This window comes from Heptranchias perlo, chromosome 9, assembly GCF_035084215.1.
Source record: "Heptranchias perlo isolate sHepPer1 chromosome 9, sHepPer1.hap1, whole genome shotgun sequence".
Taxonomy (NCBI): domain Eukaryota; kingdom Metazoa; phylum Chordata; class Chondrichthyes; order Hexanchiformes; family Hexanchidae; genus Heptranchias; species Heptranchias perlo.
Window position 1 is genome coordinate 74,542,147 of NC_090333.1, and position 16,740 is coordinate 74,558,886.

Consider the following 16,740-nt stretch of genomic DNA (forward strand, 5'->3'; position numbering starts at 1 on the left):
ACCCCCCTCCTCTGCTGAAGGTGCTGACTTTTGTTGGGGTGAAGTTTCTGGGATTCCATCAGCCCTGCAGCATCTCATCCCAAGTTGCCAACCTTCAAGGTTGAACCTCAACAGTACGAGCTGAGGGAGATATCACAATCCTCCCCGCTCCCAATAGCCACACTTTTTACAGTCAGCGGGGAGGGGAGTAATGGATAACAATCAAAAGCCAAAACCCTGGGGGATTTCTGGTTTTTCTCCCCCTAGACCAAAGATGGTGAGGAAAATTGTTGCACCCCAACTGCGTGGAGAGACTGGAGAAGCGGGGCTTGTTCTCCTTAGAGCGGAGAAGGTTAAGGGGAGATTTGATAGACGTGTTCAAAATCATGAAGGGTTTTGATAGAGTAAATAGGGAGAAACTGTTTCCAGTGGCAGAAGGGTCGGTAACCAGAGGACACAGATCATTAGCAAAAGAACCAGAGGGGAGAAGAGGAGAATTTTTTTTTACTCAACAAGTTGCTGAGGGCACTTATACGGAACATGGGAAACTTGGAGGAATTATACAGAATATGGAAAACTGAGGGAGGTTATAGGAAACTGAAGAACATGATAGGGAACTGAAGGCCATGAACGGGTAACGCAGGAAACCCACTGGGTGCAGAAGAGACTCGAGCAACATGCATAGAACATAGGAAACCAACTGTAACACGCAGGGAAGCTGCGGCACTGTGGAAGGAACGTGAGAAAGGGACAGTAACACTGTTTTGCCCCTCAAGGCTGCTTTACTCTGTTGGTACCTCTGCAATAGTATTGTCACTAATAAATCCAATAGGGAATTCAGGAGAAACATCATTACCCGGAGAGTGGTGAGAATGTGGAACTCGCTACCACAAGGAGTAGTTTAGGTGAATAGCACAGACACATTTAAGGGGAAGCTAGATAAACACATGAGGGAGAAAGGAATAGAAGGATATCCAGATGGGGTTAGATGAAGTAGGGTGGGAGGAGGCTCGTGTGGAGCATAAACACTGGCATAGATCAGTTGGGCCGAATGGCCTGTTTCTGTGCTGTACATTCTATGTAATATAAACAAGGGGAAGCCAGCTGCCTGCGGAACCGCCTCAAGAGGCTCTGCTGGCACCAGAAAACATAAATCCTCACTCCTGGTTGCCTGAGCTGCCACAGGCGGCCACGTTTCTGAATCCTCAGCCTCTACATGTTAGCAGTGGGATACCGGAAACACTCCAAACCTCCGCAGCCAGAAAGTTCAACTCAAGCAGCACATGCCCAGTGCTTTTAGCGTTGTCACCAAACCTCTAAACTCCACATCGCAAAGTTACTAAGGGTGGGTTTGGAGCACACAGCGGATCTCAGGCCTCCCAGGAGTGGGCGTCACCCCCATCAACCCCCCCCCCCGAGAGTCGCCCCCCACATAGGAATCCCCCTCCCCCTCTGACAGTCGCCTTCCTCTCTCCTCCCCAACTCTGAGAGTCGCCCCCTCACTTTCCCCCGACAGTCGGCCCCACCCCCTCTGACAGTTGCCCCCTCCCTCCTCTGAGAGTCGCCCGCTCCCCTTCCCCTGAGTCGACCCCACCCCCTCTGACAGTCGCCCCCTCCCTCCTCTGCGAGTCAGCCCCTCCCCCGATAAATCCCCCTGTACATCAGCCCCCTCCCCCCATATGTCATCCACCTCCCCCCCCCCCCCCCCCGTGGGAGTCGACCCCTCCCCTCCCCCACGGTGGGAGTCGACCCCTCCACAATTGAGGTTCTACAGCAGCAGGAGGTCTGGAATTAACGAACCATTTTAATAATGTAAAGGGGGAACAGGAACGGTTTACAGGAGAAAGGGTGGAAGCTGAAAGAAGTGCCCAGAGCCCGACAGACGGGGAAAACGCAACTGTTCTCTTAAATTCTGTAAGGACATTTGAAAAAATGCTGCAGGGCCCATTACTTATAAAAAAAAAACTTACGTTAGCTGGAGTGGGAACTCCATCTGCTGATCTGCAGGTCCTGTGTGAAGCTGGCCCCTATTACTGTGATTTATAACCTGGCGCTCGCCTAATTTATACTACACTGATTTCACATTCCAAGTGTCACTGTCCTACTGTGCTACAGAAAGCAGCCATTTCCTTAACCCTGGGCTGTAAAAGTTTCAGTTACACAGGGGCCGGTCAGGCAGGGACACTGCCTCACATAACCCGGTTTGAAGAAGTCCCAAAGTGTTACCATTCACTATCGTTTTGTCACAGGCCTAGCGTTGCCAACTCTGGTTGGACGTATTCCTGGAGGTTTCATCACATGACCTCCCACCTCCAAATGCCCTCCATAGTCAAACAGCCTTTTTTCCCATTTCCAATATTTCTATAATTAATAAACAAATGTGTTCAAAGGAAACAAAAAAAATGATTTTTCTCCCGGGTTTTTGCTCGCAGCCATGTCCAGGAGATTAATCTTCAATTCCTGGAGACTCCAGGGCAATCTTGGAGGATTGGCGACCCTACATAGGGCCCCCAATCCTGAGTCCAGGTGTCTTCCTGGATGGCCACCCTTGGGAAAAGCTCCAACATGCTGCTCCCAAGAGAGGGAGGACCGTGGGTCTTTACCTGGGATTTCTTACGCAGTAACCTCTCGCTGTGTTAGGGTTTAGGGCTCCTGATCTCAAATATACCACCCCAAGCAATTCTCAAGTGCCAGGCCAAGTATTTTGCTAGAAGGAGCAAGAGAGGGGGAGAAAGTCCTACAGGCCGATAGATCTAGGAAAACTGTAGACGCAACGGGGGGACAAAAGAACAAAGTTGAATTCCAGCTCTGGCAGCATCCCACAGCTGGGTGGGCTATGAACGGAAGGCTAGAATTATACTGAGGGGCGGTGGGTGGCCCTCAACTGTATTGCTGTTCTGCAGTATTAGACGTCCAACAATATATTACCACCGTTGTTACATTTCCTATAAATACAGCTGCAACGAGGCTGGTAACTAATAATTCAGCAACAGTTCTAATAACTTTCTCTCACTCCCCTGCCCTCAGACCGGTGCTGCAGTTGATGTCCACTGGAAATTACTCAAAGGTTGATTGAAATCAAGGCCACGAGGAGATGGGAATCTCGCCTAAAATATCTATCTCTTCAACTTATAGGACATGTGCCGTCAACATGGAAATTAAGGGCATTTTCTTGTTGCTCCTCCGATTTTCTCCTTTCCTCTCCTTACAACACTGCCCCATGTTCACTAAAATGTAGTGATTAGGTACAAAAAATAATCAAAAAGGCTAATGGAATGTTAGCCTTTATAACTAGAGGGCTAGAATATAAACGGGAGGAAGTTTTGCTGCAGCTATACAAAGCCCTGGTTAGACCACATCTGGAGTACTGTGTACAGTTCTGGGCACCGCACTTTAGAAAGGAGATACTGGCCTTGGAAAAAGTGCAGTGCAGATTCACCAGAATGTTACCAGGGCTCCAAGGGTTAGATTGTGAGAAGAGATTACATAAACTAGACTTGCATTCCCTGAAATATGAAAGGTTATGGGATGATTTGATTGAGGATTTTCGGATTTTGAAAGAATTGATTGGGTAGAATTGACAGGGAACCCCGCTATTTAAGAGAGGGAGAGAAAAAACAGGGAACTACAGGCCAGTTAGCCTGACATCAGTCATCGGGAAAATGCTGGAATCCATTATTAAGGGAGTGGTAACAAGGCACTTTGAAAATCATAATATGATTAGGCAGAGTCAATACGGTTTTATGAAAGGGAAATTGTGTTTTACAAATCGATTAGATTTTTTTGATGATGTAACGAGTAGGGTAGATAAAGGGGAACCAATAGATGTAGTGTATTTGGATTTTCAAAAGGCATTCGCTAATGTGCCACATAAAAGGACGTTACACAAGATAAGGTCTCATGGGGTTGGGGGTAACATAATATCATGGATAGGGGATTGGTTAATGGACAGAAAACAGAGAGTAGGAATAAACAAGTCATTTTCAGGTTGACAGGCTGTAACTAGTGGGTGCCGCAAGGATCAGTGCTTGGGCCTCAGCTATTACAATCTATATTAATGTCTCAGATGAAGGGACCAAGTGTAATGTATCCAAGTTTGCTGACAATACAAGGCTAGGTGGGAAAGTAAGCTGTGAGGAGGACACAAAGAATCTGCAAAGGGATATAGATACGTTAGGTGAATAGGCAAGAAGGTGGCAGACGGAGTATAATGTGGGGAAATGTGAGGTTATTCACTTTGGTAGGAAGAACAGAAGAACAGAATATTTTTTAAATGGTGAGAAGCTATTAAATGTTGGTGTTCAGAGAGATTTGGATCTCCTCGTAGAAGAAACACAAGAAGTTAGTATGCAGGTACAGCAAGCAATTTGGAAGGCAAATGGCGTGTTGGCCTTCATTGCAAGGGAGTACAAGTGTAAGGAAGTCTTACTACAATTGTACAGGGCTTTGGTGAGACCTCACCTGGAGTACTGTGTAGAGTTTTGGACTCCTTATCTAAGGGAGGATATACTTGCCTTAGAGGCAGTGCAACAAAGGTTCACCAGATTAATTCCTGGGATGAGGGTTGTCCTATGAGGCGAGGTTGAGTAGAATGGGCCTATACTCTCTGGAGTTTAGAAGTATGAGAGGTGATCTCATTGAAACATACAAGATTCTGAGGGGGCTTGACAGGGTAGATGCTAAGAGTTGTTTCCCATGGCTGGAGAGTCTAGAACTGGGGGGCATAGTCGCAGGATAGGGGATCAGCCATTTAAGACTGAGATGAGGAGGAATTCCTTCACACAGAGGGTTGTGAATCTTTGAAATTCTCTACTCCAGAGGGCTGTGGTTGCTGAGTCGCTGAATACATTCAATGCTGAGATAGATAGATTTTTGGACTCTAGAGGAATCAAGGGATATGGGGATCGAGCGGGAAAGTGGAGTTGAGGTCGAAGATCAGCCATGATCTTAATGAATGGTGGAGCAGGCTCGAGGGGCCGTATGGCCTATTCCTGCTCCTATTTCTTATGTTCTTAGATAGAGAGAAACTTTTTCCGCTAGTGGGAGAGTCTAGGTCAAGAGGACATAACGTCATGAAGTCAATGGGAATCAGGGGGAAAACTTTCCAATGGCTGGAGTCATACCTAGCAGAAAGGAAGATGGTAGTGGTTGTTGGAGGCCAATCATCTCAGCCCCAGGACATTGCTGCAGGAGTTCCTCAGGGCAGTGTCCTAGGCCCAACCATCTTCAGCTGCTTTATCAATGACCTTCCCTCCATCATAAGGTCAGAAATGGGGATGTTCGCTGATGATTGCACAATGCTCAGTTCATTCACAACCCCTCAGATAATGAAGCAGTCCGAGCCCGCATGCAGCAAGACCTGGACAACATCCAGGCTTGGGCTGATAAGTGGCAGGTAACATTCACGCCAGACAAGTGCCAGGCAATGACCATCTCCAACAAGAGAGTCTAACCAGCTCCTCTTGACATTCAACAGCATTACCACCGCCGAATCCCCCAGCATCAACATCCTGGGGGTCACCATTGACCCGAAACTTAATTGTACCAGCCACATAAATACTGTGGCTACAAGAGAAGGTCAGAGGCTGGGCATTCCGTGGCGAGTGACTCACCTTCTGACTCCCCAAAGCCTTTCCATCATCTACAAGGCATGAGTCAGGAGTGTGATGGAATACTCTCCACTTGCTTGGATGAGTGCAGCTCCAACAACACTCAAGAAGCTCAACACCATCCAGGACAAAGCAGCCCACTTGATTGGCACCCCATCCACCACCATATACATTCACTCCCTTCACCACCGGCGCACCGTGGCTGCAGTGTGTACCATCTACAGAATGCACTGCGGCAACTTACTAAGGCTTCTTCGACAGTAACCCCCAAACCCGCGACCTCTACCACCTAGAAGGACAAGAGCAGCAGGCACATGGGAACAACACCACCTGCACGTTCCCCTCCAAGTCACACACCATCCTGACTTGGAAATATATCGCCGTTCCTTCATCGTCGCTGGGTCAAAATCCTGGAACTCCCTTCCTAACAGCACTGTGGGAGAACCTTCACCACACGGACTGCAGCGGTTCAAGAAGGCGGCTCACCACCACCTTCTCAAGGGCAATTAGGATGGGCAATAAATGCTGGGCTTTCCAGCGACGCCCACATCCCATGAACGAATAAAAAAAACCTTAAAATCAGAGCCTGGCCATTCTGGAGAGAAGTTAAGAAACATTTCTTCATGCAAAGGGTGGTAGAAGTGTGGAACTCTCTCCCACAAAAAACAGTAGATGCTAGCTCAATTAATAGTTTTAAATCTGAGATCGATAGATTTTTGCCAACCAAGGGTATTAAGGGATATGGAGTTAAGGTGGGTGGATGGCATTAGGATACAGATCAGCCATGATAACATTGAGTAGTGGAACAGGCTCGAGGGGCTGAATGGCCTGCTCCTGTTCCTATGTCGGAATTCAGTTCTGCAGCTGACTGCCATCACATCCATACAGCCTTTTCCCATGCAGCGGTGTTGGCAGGCTATTTGACCATGGGGGACATCGCAGGTGTGCCCAGCCCTTTCCTCATCTCGCATCCACACACACGCGCTTCCCAGTATAGGTCATGGGGCAGGGAATGGGTGCTCTGGATAATCTTTGACCCTTTACAGCCCAGCGTGCTGAGGACTATTACAGTGTCCTGGCTGTAATCAGGCAGCAAGGAAACAGACTGGGGATGGAATCTGGGATCTTCCTGATCATTTTCACACTGCACTGATTTTATCAACAGAGATTAAAATCAATGGTGAAAAGGTTCCCTTTTTTATGTCAAAGTGCTTTGCTGCCAAGACGTAAACTAATGAAACTCACTGCATCTCTTGCACGTGATATCATTCTGACAAAGGTACTTGTGACTCCTTCCTCTCCAAACAGAGGAAAGGAAATTCCCAAGTGTTTCTCATGGAGACTGTTGTTTCATCCACTCCATTTCCAGACAAACACATTTCACTATGGCATCACTGTTTGCTGATTCACTCGCTGCTATCAGCTCCAGAATGGCTGGGGCTATATACACATATAAACATGAGTATTGGCAACGGCTCAGTCTGTACTCCAGATGGTGTCACTCTAAGAATCTACAGGTTTGTTTACTTGGATTCTAGGACCCTGTCTCAGGACAGCAACTTCCATTGTTGTTACTTTCTTCTGCATTGGCTCAGCTTTCAATACGGAGACCCAGTGTGCAAATGTGCAGGACCAGCTACCCATATTTACTTTATTCCACCGGTGGCCTGGGTCTATCAGCAGAATTGCACACCCACCAATCCCACCAGTTCTTGGACCCTGGACTGGTGTACACTGTGGGGTACAGTGGACGGAGAGAGACCCGCCCATTTGCAATGGGGAGTGCTCCATGACGTAACAGCCTCTTATAATCTCCATGATGTGGAGATGCCGGTGATGGACTGGGGTGGACAAATGTAAGGAGTCTTACAACACCAGGTTATAGTCCAACAGTTTTATTTGAAAATCACAAGCTTTTGGAGCTTACCTCCTTCCTCAGGTGAGTGAAGCACTCACCTGACGAAGGAGGTAAGCTCCGAAAGCTTGTGATTTTCAAATAAAACTGTTGGACTATAACCTGGTGTTGTAAGATTCCTTATAATCTCAGCTAGTCGTTACTGCTTTAAGCAAAGCCATTCACCTCACTGGCTTTAAAGATGTGAATAAGGCAATTCAAAAGAATCACAGGTTCTTGCAGCACTGAAGGAGGTCACTCGGTCCATCATGCCTGTGCTGGCTCTTTGAAAGAGCTATCCAATTAGTCCCACTGCACTGCTTTTTCCTCATAACCCTCTCCTTTTCCCAACAAATATTTTTGCTGATTTGTGCTTTAAACAATTCTCCCGCTGTTAAATGTTTGCCCTGCAGACAGGCAAATCTTCATTTCCAGTCACTTGTCTATAATTTTGCTCCATTCACTTTTTCCCCCCATGTGACACCCCTCCCCTCCCTCTTAGTGACCAGGAGCCAGTGGTGCAAGTAAGTGAAGGGTAAGCTTGATGAGCAGTCCACAAAAAGGATAAAAAGGGTAATTAAAATGGGAATAAACGAGGAAAACAAACTACATGAAGCAACAGGAGGGGAAATAAAGAGGGGCAGAACTCTGGGAGGGGTAAAGGAATTTGCTGAAACATGTAAGCAGAGATCTTAGGGACGCAAAAAGGAGAATGGCCCGGACATTTTTGGCCGTGTCCCACCTGATCTGGAGCAGGTGGGGTTGGACATGTTCTTGAGACCTGCTCCATCCCATCCATGCCAGCCCCACCTTCCCCGCAGGTGGCAGGAAACGCTCGCTGCCCATATGTGGGCGGTCACCTGTAAATTACACGGAAATGGGGGAAGCAAGGCCTGTGCTGTATGTCCTGATAGGACACAGGGCACAGGGATTGCAGTACACAGCCTCAGATGTAGACCCAGCATTGGCACAAAGGCCAAAAGGCCTTAATTTCTATGGATTAGATTACTTCCATAACTGGGCAGATTGATGGCAAATTAAATTCGACTGGTGCACGTTACAATTATTTTTCCTAAAGATAAATGCAATTGAATTGTTGCACAAAGACTTAGAAAGGGACCGAGCAGTTGTATCGGACTGGTCACTTTCAGCGTCTAAAGAACACTGGGACCTATATAAAACATACATTTATATAGTGTTCTTCACATAGATGAATATCTCACAGAGCTTTGTAGGAAGAGGGGTGGACACTGAGGAGGTGATGGAATCGTGGGGAGGCTGGGACGTAAAGATGCAATCAAAGAGGCAGGTTTTTGGGAGGCCTTTAAAGGAGAGAGGGCAATCGTAAGGTGGAGTAGCTTTCGAAGAGGATTTCAGAAGGCAGGGTGGCTGAAAGGATGGCCTTCAATGATGGAGCGAAGAGTTCTAGATTAGCTGATGTTAGTTATAAAGATGGAGGTGGGGACACTGGTCATCAAGGTGATGAAAGCACAGAGAAGGGGAGGGGATGAGGAGGTAAGGTTTCATATGTGGTACAAAGCAGTCTGAGCAACGGCCTGAAAGCTCGGGCTTGATCAGCACCCTGAGGTTGCTCATCATCGGGTTCAGCCTGAGAAGGCAGCCAGGGAGATTGACGGTGTCACAGTCAGAGGCTTGCAGGCTCTGGGAAGAGCTGAACATGATGGCTTCAATCTTTTGGGTGTTTGCTTTGGCTCAGTGGGCAGTACTCTCGCCTCCAAGTCAGAAGGAACAAGATGGCTTCAATCTTTTAGGTGTCTTTCAATTAGGTGTCAGCCTTGGCTCAGTGGGTAGCACTCTCACCTCTGAGTCAAAAAGGTTGTGAGTTCAAGTCCCACTCCAGAGACTTGAGTACATAAGCTAGGCTTACGCTTCAGTGCAGTGCTGAGGGAGTGCTGCACTGTCGGAGATGCTGTATTTCTGATGAGTTGTTAGACCAAGGCCCTCTCAGGTGGACATAAAAGATCCTGCAACACCATTTGAAAAAGAGCAGGGGCGTTCTCCCCAGTGTCCTAGCCAATATTTATCCCTCAAACTAACACAGATTATCTTGTCTTTATCTCATTGCTGTGTAAAATTTGGCTGTGACGTTTCTCTACATTACAATAGTGACCACATTTCAAAAAAAAACTTAATTGGCTGTAAAGCACATAGGGATGTCCTGAGGCCATGAAAGGAGCTATATAAATGCAAGTTCTTTCTTTCTTTCAAGTTCTTTCTTCGTTGACATTGAGCTGCAGGTAATTTCTGATTATCCAGCTCTAAATGTCAGATGGCTGGCTGGATAATACAGCAACAGCCTTGGAATCAATGGTGATGGTGGAGCTTTCTCAGCATGTATTTGAAAGCTGACCCCCAAGCTTTCCAAGGATTGTATGGGCATCGATGGAGAAAATAATGGATATGCAGTGACTTAACTGGAACAACGAGAGCATGATGCCATGGAGGAGACAGATTGGAGGGCACCAGGAGGTCAAGGATAGCAAAGAGGAACAACGAGCTCTGGCTGCAGTCATACTGGATGACACTGGTGACTTTGAACAGGGCAGCTTGGTTTCCGGAGGACTGGAAAGCAGATTGGAATGTGCTGGAACAGCGAGCGATGAGAGAGGTGCTCATGTAGTTGGATGGCAAGAATGTGGACCTTGGAGAGAAAGGCAGGTTAGAGGCAGCATGGTAATTTGAGGATACCGGAGTCCAGGGTGTTTCTTTCTCCCCCAAGAAGGATGAGAGCAATACTTGAGGATACAAAAGAAGATAGACAATGATAGCAAGTATGGGGCCAGGAAGGAAAAGCTGGAAGGGGGAGTTGAGCGAGCAAGTTTTAGGCTTCATGAAGGAAGCAAGTGTAACGAGGGAAGGGGGTGGAAGGAGATAGGTGACATGCTGAGTGCAGGGGCTAGGGCAGGAAGGGGGCTCGCAGTGGGTGGTCAGGGCAGAGGATACAGAGAGCTCCTCATATCTAGTACCAGAGGTGGTGAGCGAGGATGGTTGAAGGGGCTCCCAGGCTGGGCCTTGCACCAGAAATTTGGAGCACCTTAGAGGTCTTTAGACCGCTGAAGATCACCCGGAGGTGGGAGGGGGTGTGTGGCTCAAAGGGAAATTCTTCCTTACTTGCAAAGTCTTCAGGCTGCCCTGGGACCCCCCTCAGGTCCTCATTGAGGTTCCTTCAGGCAACCCTCTGCTGAGAAGAGGGAAGTGAGAGGGAGACCATGAACACCCCCCCCGACTCCTTGTAACGCTGGACCTACGTCTGACAGACATAGGAACAGGTGTAGGCCAATCAGCCCCTCGAGCCTGTTCCGCTATTCAATTAGATCACGATCGATGTGTATCTTAACTCCGTTTGCTCGCCTTGGTTCCATATCTCTTAATACCCTTGCCATATCAAAAATCTACAGGTGCAGGCCCAATGACATACCATGGTGGGAGCCCAGAAAATCCCAGAGTGGCCAGAGACCTGGCACAACATGTCTCCACCCCTTTATCCTCTTTGCGATGCATGAGCAACACAATTCCGCAGCTGCAGTCAAATCCTGTCTTTTTGGCTGATCTAATTTGTTGAACTCTGACCCTCTCAGTCACATGAGATCTTCACAATTCCATCACAATTTCCGGTAACTTAACCTTCCAAACTCATCATTCTGCTCTTCTTTTACAATTCATAGGCTCACAGTTTCCAGTCTGTGTGGTAATGTTTTCATAAAAAATCTACTCTGACCTCAACTATCATAATAAAAAGGAAGGAAAAATCCTGGTCACATTTTGGTCTTGTTTTTAGAGAATTTCCCCTTTAGGGGGTTTGAACTTTGTAACAGATCCCACACATTGTTCTTCGCAGTAGTAAGTTGGCTTTTTTTGTTGTTGTTTGGTCTGTACAATTTTTGTAGTTGTCAAAAGGCAACGATCTGCATTGTTACAATTCGTATTCACATTCAGGGTGGTGAACCTGTGGAATTCTCGACCACAGAAGTCAGTGGGGGCCAAGTCTTTAGATGTATTCAAGAAGGAGATAGATATATTTCTTAATGCTAAAGGGATCAAGGGATATGGGGAAAAAGCAGGAACAGGCTACTGAGTTAGACGATCAGCCATGATCATTTTGAATGGAGGAGCAGGCCCGAAGAGCCGAATGGCCTACTCTTGCTCCTATTTTCTATGTTTCTATGTTAACTAGCAAGTTGGTTTAGCTGAATTTCCTACTCTTTTTTATTCGTTCATGGGATGTGGGCGTCGCTGGCAAAGCCAGCATTTATTGCCCATCCCTAATTGTCCTTAAGAAGGTGGTGGTGAGCCGCCTTCTTGAACCGCTGCAGACGATGTGGTGACGGTTCTCCCACAGTGCTGTTAGGGAGGGAGTTCCAGGATTTTGACCCAGCGACGATGAAGGAAAGATATATTTCCAAGTCGGGATGGTGTGTGAGTTGGAAGGGAACGTGCAGGTGGTGTTGTTTCCATGTGCCTGCTGCTCTTGTCCTTCTAGGTGGTAGAGGTCGCGGGTTTGGGAGGTGCTGTCGAAGAAGCCTTGGCGAGTTGCTGCAGTGCATCCTGTGGATGGTGCACACTGCAGCCACAGTGCACCAGTGGTGAAGGGAGTGAATGTTTAGGGTGGTGGATGGAGTGCCAATCAAGTGGGCTGCTTTGTCCTGGATGGTGTCGAGCTTCTTGAGTGTTGTTGGAGCTGCACTCATCCAGGCAAGTGGAGAGTATTCCATCACACTCCTGACTTGTGCCTTGTAGATGGTGGAAAGGCTTTGGGGAGTCAGGAGGTGAGTCACTCGCCGCAGAATACCCAGCCTCTGACCTGCTCTTGTAGCCACAGTATTTATGTGGCTGGTCCAGTTAAGTTTCTGGTCAATGGTGACCCCCAGGATGTTAATGGTGGGAGATTCTGCGATGGTAATGCCGTTGAATGTCAAGGGGAGGTGGTTAGACTCTCTCTTGTTGGAGATGGTCATTGCCTGGCACTTGTCTGGCGCCAATGTTACTTGCCACTTATCAGCCCGAGCCTGGATGTCTTCTACGGGTATGGTAGAATAATGGTTACGTTGCTGGACTAATCATCCAGAGGCCTAATAATCCAGTAGAATGTGAGTTTAATTCCCACCATGGCAGTTTGAGAATTTGAATTCATTTTTTAAAAATTGTGGAAATAAAAAGCTGGTATCAGTAAAAGTGACCATGAAGCTGTCAGATTGTTGTAAAAACCCAACTGGTTCACTAATGTTCTTTAGGGAAGGAAACCTGCTGTCCTTACCCGGTCTGGGCCTATATGTGACTCCAGTCAAACACAAACGTGGTTGACTCTTAATTATCCTCTGAAGTGGCCCAGCAAGCCGCTCGGTTGCATCAAACCATTGTATCAGTGGTTCAAGAAGAAGGCCCACCACCACTTGCTCAGGGCAACTAGGGATGGGCAGTAAATGCTGGCCCTGCCCACATCCTGAGAATTAATTATTTTTTTTTAAAAAATGCTCACCTGCACTTTGGGTGGTTCCATCCAGTGCTCCATAGTGTCGGCAGTTACATTATTGGAAAAGACCACTGCATCACTGGGGGGTATCACACAAGATGGAATACACACAGAACCTGAAATGGTAGAACACATCCACAAATTGGGATCATGTTGCAATATAGACACCAAAATACACCACAATAATAATTTTGCCCCATTTCACTACCATACTCTTTAACCCCTTCTATTCTATAAATACAGCATTACGGTAGCTAATAGGATTATGACAAGAGATACTCTGGGGGCCGGGGGTTACTGATCCATGTTTTGATACATATCATTGGAGGAGAAAGGGAGATAATCCAGGACTACTCCCTGTATTGCTGTAAAGATGATAAACATGGATGGTCCCTAATTCGCTTACCTTCCATTTACCACAGGGTAAAGCAAACAAGATCAGAACCTGGGAGAGTGGAGGGAGCAGGAAGGATTTGCCTTGGCTCATTTCTAGATCCTGGATATTTTTTGGGACATATTGCCAATGTGATCAGGAGTTAGTTTAAGAAAAATATTAAAATGGCAGAAAGGAAAAAAATAATCAAAACATGGACTGGTTTCAACACAGTGAGGCAGAGACTGTAATGATAACCATTGCATGTTTATGGTTGGAATCAACAAGGGGACCATATGGACCACAGCAAGCCAGGTTTAATCAGCTGTTATTTTATATAATAGTTGACTCCATATGAAGACTGACCTGATCAATACATGGAATTCCAACAGACTAAAACATTTAGCATTCACTCCCATTGTACAGAATTTCTGAGCCCACATGAAATATTATCCAGCTGGTAACGGGGCCATGTATTCTACTGTAGAGTCCCAAAGATCTAAATATAATAAAAGAAGATATCTAGATATCTGGTGCAAAATTAATATCTCAGGCATTTTGTGTAGAGAGTCTCCTCTGTATAGACATAGAATTTACAGCTGTTGGCCAGAGGCTGCAGAAGACTGCTGAGCTGAATTCAAAGTGCTAACAAAGGCACTGACCTTTTGAACTGAGGTGACCTGGAGTTCAGTCACTGGTCTGAACTGGCCAGAACTGGTTTGAATTCGTTCCGCTTCTTACAGAGACAAAGAAACGGTGATGCTACCTGGGCTCTTGGAACAGAGCCAATCAGGGGATGACATCGGTCACTCCAGCAACTTTGAGCCAACCGGAGAAGACAGCATCGTTCGAAAAGACAGACTTGGGGAATAAAGCTGAGGAGTTGCTGGCTTGGGGTCAGTGTGTGTCTTTGTTTGTTTGTGAGAGAGAGAGAGAGTGTGTGTGTTTTTGTTGGTGTGTCTTTGTTTGTGAAGGAGACTCTGGGAGACTCTGGAAACTAACCCTCGTGGAAGTAGGAACCTTGCGTCAGGGACGTAAAGACTGCGTCAAGGACGTGGAGACGACGTCGGGAGTAAGAGGGAGAATTGCCTGGCCAGCAGCGTCTCTCTTTTCCGGGTAATATAATATCCTTTCTATTCTGGGACCACTCTGGGAGTGTCGTCAGGAAACCTAGTGGCTGTGCGTTTAAAGCCTAATACTCGGGGAGTATTAATAGAGAAACCTAGTGGGTGTGCGTTTAAATCCTAGTTTGAGTATAAACCTGTATAACCTGCTGTAAACTACATGCCTATATCTAACTAGACGTATAAGCGGTATGTACATGATCTAATAACGTTAATAAAGCGAATTGAGAATTGAGAGAATTGACTCTTCCTCTGTGTACTAAGCTAAAACCGTTAACCGGTGACTTCCGGTCAACACAGCACAGAAACGGGCCATTCGGCCCAACAGGTCTATACCAGTGTTTATGCTCCACACGAGCCTCCTCCCACCCTACTTCATCTAACCCTATCTGCATATCCTTATGTTCCTTTCTCCCTCATGCGTTTATCGAGCTTCCCCTTAAATGCATCTACGCTATTCACCTCAACTACTCCATGTGGTAGCTAGTTCCACATTCTCACCACTCTTTGGGTAAAGTTTCTCCTGAATTCTTTATTGGATTTATTAGTGACTATTTTATATTGATAGCCCCTAGTTCTGGTCTCCCCCACAAGTGGAAACATCTTCTCCACATCTACCCTATCAAGCCCCTTCATAATTTTAAAGACCTCTATCAGGTCACCATTCAGTCTTCTCTTTTCTAGAGAAAGAGCCCCAACCTGTCCAATGTCTAATGACACTATGGGTAGCAGAAAATCAATCATTGCACTTGTTCTACGCAACACGTCTGCTCCCAAGCTGCCCACTTCTAAAGAGAATTTTAGAGCAACAGGAGGTAACAGGCAGATGCCATTGAAGTGTCCGAATATCTCCTTTTATTGTATTTAAAGATTATGGAGAAATTCAGTGTACTTTCCCTTTAATACATGGCACGAACAAATACCCACACTTGCAGATCTCACACAGCTGCCAGCAAAGTTCAGATTGAGTCTCGTCAGTAACTTGTGTAAAACCCGTCCCTGTGCAATGGTTTTGTTTTGGTTTTAGTTCCAAATGAATTGGTGAATTAATGTTTATATGGGCCATGGTACAAGGATTTACAAATTAGCTATTCTTATCTGTAGTTTCTAGACATTTTGATCCAAGTAGAACATTTCTTGGCAAACTAGCTAATTGTCTCTCAGGATGTGACTACATATTCAACCAATGTTTTCTTCCAGTGCATTTATTTATATAAAAGTTGGCTGCATTGGTGAGTAGACACCAACTCACAGCTCACAATTTCCATGTGCTTGACGGAGAACATTTATTTCTCAATTTTCTATTTACCTCTTGGTCCTCTCCTCCAATTCTTGCCTCTTGAGCATCCCCGATTTTAATCGCTCCACCATTGGCTGCCGTGCCTTCAGCTGCCTAGGCGCTAAGCTCTGGAATTCCCTCTCTAAACCTCTCCACCACTCTCCTGCTTTAAGACGCTCCTTAAAACCTACCTTTTATGACCAAGCTTTTGGTCACCTGTCCTAATATCTTCTTTCATGGCTCGGTGTCAGATTTTGTTTGATAACGCTCCTGTGAAGCGCCTTGGGATGTTTTACTATGTTAAAGGCGCTATAGAAATGCAAGTTGTTGTTGAAGGCAATGAGCCATGCTTAGGATACAGTTCCACAACAAAGTGACCTTTGTTCATGTGTGTGTCTACACAGACAAACAGATGGGAATCACCAATTCTATCCTTGACCTATGTCCACACACACCCACTGGATAGCCATCAGGAGCAGGAATCTTCACTAATTCTTCCCTTCTCTAGCCCAGCGAGGCTGCAGGTCAATCGTTCGGCCTGTACCCCCTGCCACAGCTAAACAAACCCAGCACAGCCTTGGGATCAAACCTGGGACCTTCTGGCCTGTATAACTTAGCTGCGAATGGGTCAGTGCGCATTACCCACAGGGCAGCAGAGAGGTTTTATGTGGTTTAAACCTAAGAATGGTTCAAGTGGAAATGCCAGTGGCATAAAGGCACAACAGGGAATGACACCCGAGTCACAAAACAGATTGAAAAAAGATTCAAAGTTAGTTTACATAGAGCTACAGCGAATCTACAGCACCGAAACAGGCCCTTCGGCCCAACTGGTCTATGCCGACATTTATACTCTACACGAGCCTTCTCCCTTCCTACTTAACAACACCCAGAAATGCATTTTATTTCTCCTCAAGTTCAGAAGTTATAGAACGATTACTCGAGTTTGAGGCCTGCACGCATGTCCTGGCCGCATTCTCTACGTTAACACCAT

General features: G+C 46.5%; 1 protein-coding gene across 1 annotated transcript in view; it reads right to left on the minus strand.

Moving 5' to 3' along the window:
• Positions 1 to 16,740, minus strand: part of pappa2 (pappalysin 2) — a 565,518-nt gene that overhangs the window by 56,460 nt on the left and 492,318 nt on the right. Inside the window, exon 19 of the mRNA XM_067990736.1 lies at positions 12,980 to 13,089. Coding sequence (XP_067846837.1) covers positions 12,980 to 13,089 — 110 coding nt within the window. The remainder of the gene's footprint in view (positions 1 to 12,979; positions 13,090 to 16,740) is intronic.